This window comes from Blastocystis sp. subtype 4 (assembly GCF_000743755.1).
Source record: "Blastocystis sp. subtype 4 strain WR1 chromosome Unknown seqid_0328, whole genome shotgun sequence".
Classification (NCBI taxonomy): Eukaryota; class Bigyra; order Opalinata; family Blastocystidae; genus Blastocystis; species Blastocystis sp. subtype 4.
The window spans coordinates 1-10,392 of record NW_014569219.1 but is presented as its reverse complement, the minus strand read 5'-3'; the positions used below and the strand labels follow the sequence as shown (position 1 = coordinate 10,392).

At 38.6% G+C, this 10,392-nt stretch overlaps 6 protein-coding genes across 6 annotated transcripts; 3 read left to right on the top strand and 3 right to left on the bottom strand.

Annotated features, from left to right (window-relative positions):
* Nucleotides 1-112: 112 nt before the first annotated feature.
* JH06_4253 (hypothetical protein) lies at nt 113-1,842 on the bottom strand (the record flags this gene model as incomplete). Its single annotated transcript, XM_014670125.1, has 8 exons — nt 113-374; nt 404-690; nt 721-903; nt 933-1,016; nt 1,046-1,429; nt 1,460-1,579; nt 1,610-1,654; nt 1,687-1,842. 8 exons carry the CDS (start codon nt 1,840-1,842, stop codon nt 113-115), a joined length of 1,521 nt encoding a protein of 506 aa, XP_014525611.1.
* Nucleotides 1,843-1,872: 30 nt separating this feature from the next.
* On the bottom strand, nt 1,873-2,597 carry JH06_4252 (lysine exporter protein; the record flags this gene model as incomplete). The annotated part of the gene is made up of 5 exons (XM_014670124.1): nt 1,873-2,099; nt 2,131-2,218; nt 2,257-2,344; nt 2,374-2,522; nt 2,553-2,597. The coding sequence occupies 5 exons, from the start codon at nt 2,595-2,597 to the stop codon at nt 1,873-1,875; spliced, it is 597 nt and encodes a 198-aa protein (XP_014525610.1).
* Nucleotides 2,598-4,420: 1,823 nt separating this feature from the next.
* On the top strand, nt 4,421-4,889 carry JH06_4251 (ribosomal protein RPL32; the record flags this gene model as incomplete). Its single annotated transcript, XM_014670123.1, has 3 exons — nt 4,421-4,507; nt 4,542-4,822; nt 4,853-4,889. 3 exons carry the CDS (start codon nt 4,421-4,423, stop codon nt 4,887-4,889), a joined length of 405 nt encoding a protein of 134 aa, XP_014525609.1.
* A 64-nt stretch (nt 4,890-4,953) lies between these two features.
* JH06_4250 (serine/threonine protein kinase) lies at nt 4,954-6,535 on the bottom strand (the record flags this gene model as incomplete). Its single annotated transcript, XM_014670122.1, has 13 exons — nt 4,954-5,055; nt 5,086-5,217; nt 5,248-5,336; nt 5,367-5,445; nt 5,476-5,574; nt 5,605-5,667; nt 5,698-5,776; nt 5,806-5,909; nt 5,940-6,131; nt 6,162-6,222; nt 6,252-6,316; nt 6,347-6,436; nt 6,467-6,535. The coding sequence occupies 13 exons, from the start codon at nt 6,533-6,535 to the stop codon at nt 4,954-4,956; spliced, it is 1,224 nt and encodes a 407-aa protein (XP_014525608.1).
* Nucleotides 6,536-7,228: 693 nt separating this feature from the next.
* On the top strand, nt 7,229-7,517 carry JH06_4249 (ADP-ribosylation factor 2-like protein; the record flags this gene model as incomplete). The annotated part of the gene is given in 4 exon segments (XM_014670121.1): nt 7,229-7,252; nt 7,282-7,370; nt 7,400-7,467; nt 7,483-7,517. The coding sequence occupies 4 exon segments, from the start codon at nt 7,229-7,231 to the stop codon at nt 7,515-7,517; spliced, it is 216 nt and encodes a 71-aa protein (XP_014525607.1).
* A 1,142-nt stretch (nt 7,518-8,659) lies between these two features.
* On the top strand, nt 8,660-10,258 carry JH06_4248 (molecular HSP70; the record flags this gene model as incomplete). The annotated part of the gene is made up of 1 exon (XM_014670120.1): nt 8,660-10,258. The coding sequence occupies one exon, from the start codon at nt 8,660-8,662 to the stop codon at nt 10,256-10,258; it is 1,599 nt and encodes a 532-aa protein (XP_014525606.1).
* Between the last annotated feature and the right edge of the window lie 134 nt (nt 10,259-10,392).

The following is a 10,392-nucleotide window of genomic DNA, read 5'->3' as shown; positions in this document are numbered from 1 at the left end:
CTCATTCAGTCTCATGATGGATCGATGACTGCTGTCGATTCTGTATTCCGTTTAAAGCATTAATATTCATGTTTCTTAACAAACACTCAGAATCACATCAGATAACAAATATCTAAATAGCATAATAGTACATAGAATGATTAAAAGTGATGAGTTCAGTGTTACTTGTTGATGCTTCCTTTATTGCTTTGGTAACCTGAAGGATATCCAAGACATCACACTCTAGAATCTGGTCCTTTGGTTGTTCCTTCTTGTCAATCGTAAACTGAATAGCCTGGTATACAGAATTGGAAATTTGGATATAAGCAATAGGAGATACCAGTACTATCACAAGATTCTTCGTTCGACTTGTTAAATTGAAACGAAGAATAGATCTAGTATTAACTTCAGCCACAGACAATACTTTGAAAGATAGATATCAAGAAGAGTGAATAAAAATCTTCGAAGAGGAGAATATAAGGGATGATGATTGATACTCAATTTGTCTTTGAATACTTCATAAGCGAAATTAGGAATAATCTTCCCCTCTTGACAATCGTTTAGGGAGCGACCAAGACGATTTCCACAAAGAGAACAGATGAGAATGGAATCCTTAAGAGATACTGTCGTTGCGATGTCATCTGGATGAAATAATAACGAAACAAGACGCAGAAATCCAATTCCTTCTGATCGCAGAATCCCAGTTTTTGACTAGTCATTATTCTCCTCTACAATGAAGACAATGCTAGGGTTTAAATGAACATTGCCTCCATGGTCACAGAACATCATTTCACACATATCACTCCAAGAAGAGGATGGAGCCCTAACAACTCTTTTAATTCCCTTTTCGGATAGAATTGACTGATGACATCTTGAGCAACAAAATGAATTCATGGAATCACGTAACTCCTCACATTCACGATTCTACAATCAAGAAAAGAGAAAAAATCTACAAGAAGAAGACTCAATTGATCAATGTGATCCTGAATCAGATTACAAAAAAGACGAACATTGATATCCACGACAAAACATTCTTTCTATACTCATATACACTCAACAAATATACTTCGCTATAGCAGTTCCCAACAGATACATTCAATGATGCTAGAATATTGATATTCTGAGAGAATGTTGTTTCTCCTTCATTCCACCTGATATTAACATTTGTTGATGGTACTGTATTACCAACCGCATTTCCTTGAATATCAACAGAAGATATTGCCACTTCAGGACTCTTCGTGAGAAGGAGATGGGCCCGATTTGTTGCAGGATTGAACTGAACGATCCAATCGCGATGCACCTGTTGAACTACAGAAGAGGAGGCTACTTCCGTTTCACAAAGACTAGGCCAGATCTCTGGAAATCGTTTGTGGAGGAGGATAATCAACTCTCCATTTGAATCTATAATCCATGAACATTCATTTGGTTTGATAAAACCATAGAGTGTATACTACTTGTTATTGGGCTGTCTCATTCATACAGAATATGAAAGACTTGTATTATCAATAACAATATCAACGCATTTACAAGTGAATGTTACATGAATATTGCTTGATTGGGAACTAATTGGGATTGGAATTGAGAGCGATATATCATTGTCCTAGAAATAACACCCAATAGGAATAAATACATCTTGGAAATAAGATTTCACACCAATAGACTCGGTGTTTTCAACCTACAGTATGATCCATACTCCCATTTGTATACGTATCTTCGGCTTGTGTAATCACTTTGAATCTTTCCACAAATCAGTTTATGATATTTCCAGTCTCGTTTCTGACATTCTTTGGAGCAGTAAGAAACAACTTTGCAAACAGAACAAACGAATGTAGATGACTTTCCACATATTTTACATCGATGCATTGAATATTGCAAACAAACAATGACACAAGATCACACAAGATTCCAGAAAATGGTAAACAAAGAAAAAATACCAATAAGAATCAGGACAGAACCAAGATTATTCAGGACCCAGACAACAGAACTGATCTTAATTGTTTTTTGATATGCCTTAATCACATGTACAAGAATATAAAACCATGAAGCCATGCCGCAGGTGGCTCCTAAGCCCCAGATAAGAGAATAACGCTTCTTATACTCAATAATATGGTATGGCATAACTAAATTGTGAAAAGGGGTACTTGTACACACTTGCAGTGAGCAATGCAATATGATTTGCAACTAAAGCGACATTCACAATAGAAGCGTTGAATCCTTTTAGAATGCTACTTTTGATTGTCTACATGTTAGTAATATCACTATTGATACCATCCCAACTGTCGATTCATTGGAGGGCTCGAAGGTACTTACTGTCATTTCTGTAAAATTACGTCCCACGTTCATGATAATAACGGCTGCTAGAAATCTACAATAAACGAAGAATACATGAAGTACTTGAGTATAGGCATGATATAATCAAGGATTTTGCTATCTCCCACTAATTTAAAGAAGATAACATATGCAGAAAAGGCATAAATACCTTCTGCACAAGAAGCGCCTACTGCTAGGTTAATGGCATAGTTGTACCTCCCAGAGAATGATTCCTATCATTAAAACTTCAAAAGAAAGACTACTCTAAGAACTAATGAACTAATCGGTCCCATTACAGGAATAGACATAACGAACGAAAAAACAAATTCAACAAGGAAATGAACGAAGAAAGACTATGTAAATGACGTTTAAAGAGTAAAGGTACCATTTCGATTATGAAAACTGAATCCGAATTGAATTGAGTTACTTTCAACTCTTTCACTCCTGCATAAATAACATCAATGTTTTTAATAAGGAGTCAGTTTGATAGTTCATTCCTTTCTTCAGTTTATTGGTTTTAATGAATTATGATTAACAGAGGATCATATAACAACGTAGTGATGCGTTTATTATTGTTATTTGTAGAGTCCAAGTTTGTTTCCTCCTGTAAGTGTATTTTCCTGTCATTCATCTTTCTAGCTAGAGCCAGGAGCAAAACCAGCAACTTCATCTCCCAATCTTGTAAGTATGGACAGAATGAGATCATGTTTAGTATTCTACATTTTCAAATGGTATTTCTTCTAGTTCAAGTGGGGTACAAGGATCGAAGTTTCCACCGTTGGCGAATGCTTCCAAGTATGGTTTTTCTTCTCCTCCCCCTTCAGTTCATATGCGTTCTATGGAACATAGCAAATTGTAATTTTGTTGGTTTCTCTTCATAACTAGTCCTCCTCTCATCCCTTCAACAAATGTTCCTCCTCAACAAACAACGAACCAGCAGTCTTTTCAAACATCACCTCAACAAGTACTCAGTCAATCTACCTACCACAATCCAATGTCCTCACTCCAACAAGCGCTCAGTCAAACTACATTCGAAAGACAAGCTCCATCAAATGGAGGTCTGTTTCCACAGATTCCAAACAGTTGGGAAGAGGAACAACGGAAGAGGGAACGCGAAGCGATGGAGCAGATTCGTCAACAGCAAGAGGAGGTGGAGAAGGAACGTCTTATTCGAGAACAACAGCAACGTGCTGAAAAAGAGCAGCAGCGGAAGTACCTTCAAGATCGTCGTAGTCTCACCCAGTCTACTGTTCTTCCTGGTTTCATGAATTGTAGTACCGATTCTCTCCTTAGTCTCCCAGGAGGGTCATCAACTTCATCATCGCTCCGTGCAGCGACATTATCAGCTTCTTCTGTACCTACTCATCCACAATCAGCTCCCTCTATGGTCAGCCCTCCACAACCAACTCCTTCTGTTACCATTCCTCCTCAACCACATCCAGTCGCACCAATTCCGGGGGATGAATCGGAGAGTGAATCAGAAGAAGAAGACAGAGAACTGAACAATGTTATTGATAGTCTCCAGTCTTCAATTGATCAACGAGAAACTGAACAGAGCGAGGAGGCAAAGGAAATGAAGCGAAGACTTCAGCGGTTTAAGGAGTTACAACAAAATAAGAGTCAGTGTCTTCGGGAAGTTGGAAAAGAAGCTGAAGAGTCGGTTAAACAAATTCAAGTCCTCGATGCAGAAATTGCTCAGCTACGAGATGAGATTACTCGATATTTGGAGATCTTCCAACGGGCCAATGGTTTGTGTGGGGTTTGGTGTTGATCGATAGAACGAAGTGAACAGAGGAGAAAGGCAAGAGAAGAAACAAGAGCTGAAACAGAGGCAAAACGTGCTATTGCTCTTTTAGAGCGCAAGAGAGAACGAGAACGACGACGCCAGGAACGACGTCAGAAACGTGAAGCATATAGAATCAAACGAGAAGAACATCACAGTCAGTGCTAGCGTTGTTTGTTCGGAACAAAAACTGGATAAAAAGTATTTCGTCAGAATCGGTACAGAACCGCGGATGCATATATACATTCAGAAACTACACTTCTTTGAGGTAAATTGATAGAAACAGTAAAGTAGGGAAATAACGGAAGAGTCTAGCAGCTAATTCTGGGAAACTAACGTATTGTAGCAATGAGTCCTGTTCGCAAAGTGAAGATTGTAAAGAAGAAATTGACCTCCTTTCCTCGTTTTCAAGCTGATAAGTTCAAAAGAATGAACGTAAGGTTTCATCCTGGCTGGTTATGTTTCATAGCAACACTGGAGAAAGCCTAAGGGTATTGATGGACGTTGCAGACGTCGCTTCCGAGGTGCCACTCTGATGCCCAACATTGGCTATGGTTCCAATGCTGCCACTAAGCACATGCTCCCTAACGGTCTCTACAAGTTCATTGTGAACAACGTAAAGGATCTGGAGCTTCTGATGATGCATAATACCACCTATTGTGCTCAGATTGCTCATAACGTTTCTGCTAAGAAGAGAACTGAGATTCTGAAACGTGCTAATGAGCTTTCGATTCGTGTGGTGAATGGAAAGTAATACTTGATGGATGGACTAACAGATAGTGCTAATGTTGCTAAAGTCGAGACTGAATCCGAATAAACGCTATTCAAGATCTTTACTTTACATCTTGTTTACAAACACCCAATGAAGGCTAAGCTATCAACTAAATGAATCCTGTTTGTTGCTTAATTAAGTGTTCAACACAATTACACCAAACAGATTGATCCTTGTTTGGAGTTTCAAACTTGTACACCTTTTTACTCGGCTATACATAAGGAACTAATCCTAATTCCACATAATTCACAGCCAGATGAAAACCATGAGGATTGATAAACACCTTTGCTAACTGACTTGGTTCAAGTTCTGTTTTTATTACTGTTGCTTGTGAATCCAGAATCAGAAGTCGTCTCATTGAAGTCAGGACCAGCTACCATCAATACACATTAGCAATGAGTACTAAACGCTTTTTGGATGCAACACTACTGCGATGAATCACTGTACTGGATAATAAACAACTTTCTCCTTCTTGAAGAAGTTTCGTAATTGCTAATGATTAGGGATAAACTACATCCGAACCCTCCTTCTTTTCTTCTTGAGCAGTTCTGTATGACTCATCAATACTTCCACGAAGGGCATTCAATTCAGTTTCCAATTCCTATTTGTTACGCTTCTAATCTGAATCAACATCATCGAGAATAACAGGTAGAGGTACAAATGGAGGGATATACGGAGGTTTCTGTGAATGAAGTGTATCGAAGTCAATGTTCTTAAAGAACGGGTGTTTCTGTGTTTGAATGCATTATCTAAAAGTTACTTTGATTTCAGCAGCAGTTGCGCGTTTAGCAGGATCATATTGGAGCATGCGCTTAATCAAGTCCTATTCACTACTTCCTATTACTAAACATACAACTGCTTCGATAGGAATATAATCAGGAAATTCAAGCATATCAACACAAAAATGCTCAATACTATCAATTACATTCAATCTGAAATTCATCCAATTTGTAACTTCTACTCATCTTCTCCTTCAAAAAGAAAGCATCCTGTGTACAGGAGATACAGAATACAACCGATGGACCAAATGTCGACAGCCGAAGTAATGACACCTCCGTGCAAAGACTACATATGATTGCTAATGCAGAATATGACCTCTGGAGCCAAATAGAGAATGGTTCCACACATAGTATTTCTTCGTTTCGTGTAATCGTTGTTACTTGTTGTGATGGCTCCAAAATCTGAAAGCATAATGTGGCCACTATCCGTGATGAGAATATTCTCTGGCTTCAGATCCCGATGGATCAAATGAGCCACATTATGAAGGTAATCAACAGCAGATATAATCTGAAAATTAGATCTACTTATAATTATCACTTCTGCCATATAGAAATGAACTAAAGTAATATCACAACCACGTCCAGGCAATCGTAATGCTCTAAAATGGATTCTCCGATCTACATCTACTTAATTAGGTCCCAGAAACTCCCTCCTCGACAGAGAGAAATGACAAAATACAAACATTGGGAATCCTAGAAATGAGTGGATGACCTAATACCAACCTGGAAAGAATAATGCAATTTGATAATAAAGGGATGATTCGTTTTCACCAGAGCTTCACGCTCTGCCATTACCGCCTCTTCTTTTCCCTCCTATGAATTAGCTCAGAATCCTGTATCTACTTTCTTGATAAAGGCTTTACTCAAGACTTTGACAGCATAGTAATCACTTGTACCCTTCATTCTAGCCATCAAGACCTAATCATTAATCAATGGATAGAAATGAACCTTCGAAAAGGCACCTTGGCCGATTACATCTCCAAAGGCAAAGGAATGGACTCCAACCTTCTACAGATGACATGGATCCACATTTCCAAACTCCCTTTATGGATTGCATCCGTTAGAGCAGCTCTTTATCTTGTATCTGAAGAATGAAAATGAGACAAAAAATAGTTCAGATTTCTGGATCAAAAAAACCCTATGTTTTTCGGAAATCAAGATTAACAAAATCAGAGAAGGATATTAGAATGGGTTCCTCTCTTTCCAGAGCATGGCTATCGTTTAAGCAACGAAAAGAACGAAGATGTCTTCTGGTTGGATTGGATAATGCAGGAAAGACTTGTTCATTCTCAGATTTGTGGATTATTTCTAGCCTTCTTATATACATTATGCAAAAAAGACCCTTCAGAAACACTTCCTACTATCGGCTTCAATGTGGAAACCGTGAAAGCAAAGAAGTATACATTTGATCTATGGGTAGATACTGAGAGGAGTGATTATCGATAGGATGTTGGTGGACAGGATAAGTATCGATCCATGTGGCGTCATTATTACACAGGAACTCATGTAACTGTACCTCTAACCGATTAGTACTAGTGTGTTATATTTGTTGTTGATTCATCGGACCGAGCTCGATTGGATCAAGTTAAAGAAGAATTACACAGAATGGCTATCGATGATCAGCTAAATGTTAGATTTAGACAGGAATCTTATCATAGACGGCAATTTGGTTGATTGTTGCAAACAAGCAGGACCTTCCCAACTGTGTTCATGCTACGGAGCTAGAAAGTATCTTGGACGTGAACACGTATCTAATTAACCTGGGTTCAAGTCTAGACTCCTCAACGGTCGTCGATATCAAGTGATTGAAACAGTTGCCACTAAGAATATTGGGATTGCTGAAGGTATTAAATGGATAGAACAAGAACTGAAGAAAGTGTTCTATGTTTGTTGAAAACAACGACACCGACAATAATCACATTGGCATTCCTGAGTCACCAAATACTGTTTGTATGCATCTGAAACCGATCGTTTGAATGATGAATGGCATTTTGAACATAACCAATACACATAAGATAACGAACTGATTCTGACAGCTCTAGGAGACTGTTCCAGATTATGGTCATAGTCCCAGAATGGAAGCAGATCGGGGCAAACAGCTTCCAACGATACGTAGTTCATCGTTCCGCATACTTTACACATATTATATCCATGTATCCGGTTATTAACACTTGCCTCCCAACTGTGTCCATGTTGACAAGTCCACTGAATACGGCGCTTCGAGTTTGGAAGGATCTCATTTGGTTTCACAGAAGAGTCGTCCACTTCCAAGGCCAATTCTGGATACCGAGTTGCTAAACAATTTGACTGTGTTACACGGATTCCTGAACAATAAGGACATTGACTGTGAAGATCGGTACGTCGATTCACAGACTGCGTGAAAGTATGGCCATGACTGCAACGCCAAATCATTTCTTTTCTTGAGCCAAAAGAGATCTGTTTGGGAGTCACAGAATTAGAAACGATTTCCCTTGCCAAATCAGGAGCACGATAATCCAGAGATTTTGATTCACATAAACGACTTCCCAAACAGAAGGGACAGACAGCTATAACTTAGGGTCCAATCCGAGAGTTACTATGTCGCTTGTTTCTATTGAAAAGATGAATTACTTCGCTGATACTCATTTCCCATTCGTGGTCTTCTCCATTCGGACACTTCCAAGTAACAGTTGTAGTAACATCCATCATTTGTTCACGATATCGTGTCTGATCGGATGGATGTACCAACTTGTATAATTCAGGGTATTCGGTTTGAAGACACACAGCATGATTAGAAAAAGTGCAACTAAACTGAATAATAGAAGATGATCTCTTTATAAGTCCTCGACTAATACTCTTTGGTAACATTATTATCTCATAATGAAAGGAATTATACTGATCTGTTATCATTGGCTAGAGAATATTCTGTATGGAACAGTACCCTTTGGACATAAGCAATAATCGATTCAACGATCTGTAGATCCTTAATGAATAGAAGAATTGGTTCATCCAATAAAATATCCTCAGGTTACATCTGCGCTTCATTTACTGTTTAATATGAGCAGAGATGTTGCTTTGGGAATCGATCTAGGAACGACAAACAGTTGTGGATATATCTTTAGGAATGGACGAGCCATTCCTGTGACGGATTCTACTGGATCCGTCATTATCCCTTCATGTGTGTACTACTCAAGAGATCGTGTTCTTATTGGAGAGAGTGCAAAGAAGTTTATAGGTGGAGATAGTGTCTGTATAAATGCAAAACGATTGATCGGCCGCAGATGGGATTCAGAGTTTGTTCAAGGAATGCTCAATCGGTGTAATGCTGCAGTTGAACAAGATGACCTGTTTCCTGTATTTTTAGTTCCCAATCTGGGTCGTAAGGTGTCTCCAAAGGAAGTGAGCCAGGAAATTATCAAATACATAATTGGGCTTGCTGAGGAACAGCTAGACAAGAAGATTACCCATCTTGTAGTTACAGTTCCTGCTTATTTTGGTATGGATCAACGTAATGCGACATTGGATGCTGCATTGGATGCTTCCGGTTTGAATAGAGATTCTATTTTCCTTATTAATGAACCTACAGCTGCTTCAATTTGTTATGATCTTCCGTCGATTGACAAGCTTCAGCATGTCCTTGTCTATGATCTTGGAGGTGGTACTTTTGATATTTCTCTTATTCGCATTGAGAAGAAAATCGTAACTGTATTAAATACTGGTGGAAATAATATGCTTGGAGGTGATGACTTTACAGAAATCGTTGCTGGTATTATCTGTCAGCATTTTCAGAGTGCAAATGACGGGAAAGATTTGCTTCCTCCAAATAATGAGAGTTATAAGAAGCTCTATGCTCGAAGATACCGACAATTACTGAGACTTGCTGAGGATGCAAAAATTGCTTTAAAGAATCAGAATCAAGTGACAGTGGACGTGGGCGATATTAGTCAAGGTAACAATCAAGTAGTCATTACAAGCTCAGAGATGGAAAGAGCTCTGAGAAGTCGCATCCAAGAGACAATTGATTTAGTACATCAGGTACTGAAGGATAGCAATATGGAGAAAAGTAAAATTGATCGGGTTTTGCTAGTTGGAGGTTCAAGCAAATTGAATATGGTGAAACGCATGTTGATTGAGGAATTTGGTGAAGATAAAGTCTCAGATACTCTTGACCCTGATCAGTGTGTATCAAAAGGAGCCGTATTGTATTACAAGAAGTTTGGTACTCAAATACAAGACAAATCTCTAAAGACAGATCAGATTGGTTCTGGACCTAAAAAATATGTAGGAGCAACACTTCGAGAGATTGTTAATATTAGTCTGGGTACTCGTGTGGGTAAAGAACATCGAATGGATATTATGATTCCCAAGGGGACTATTGTCCCAAAGACTATTTCAAAGATTTATTGTGTTCCTGATTTTCAAACAAAGGTCCAAGATGCTCTCTTCCAAGGAGAGAATGAGTTTACCAAAGACTGTGAAGAGATCGCTCCTATTATTATCGAAGATATCACACCTGCTCCTTCAGCACAAATCAAATTGGAATATACCTTCACTGTTGACTATGGTGGCATTGTAACATTGCTTGTCAAAGAACTTCCCTCAAAGAGGATTCTGTTTGGTCCTAAGAGAATAGAATATACTAAGAAAGGTAATTAAATGAATTGTGTGTTAATAAACATATTCTAAAACAATCCAAATGAATCAACACAAGACTCTCTCCACACCAACACAAGCATAACTGTAGTTGGCAGAGTCACTTCCTCCCAAAGCGCTAAGGATCAGATTCTCTT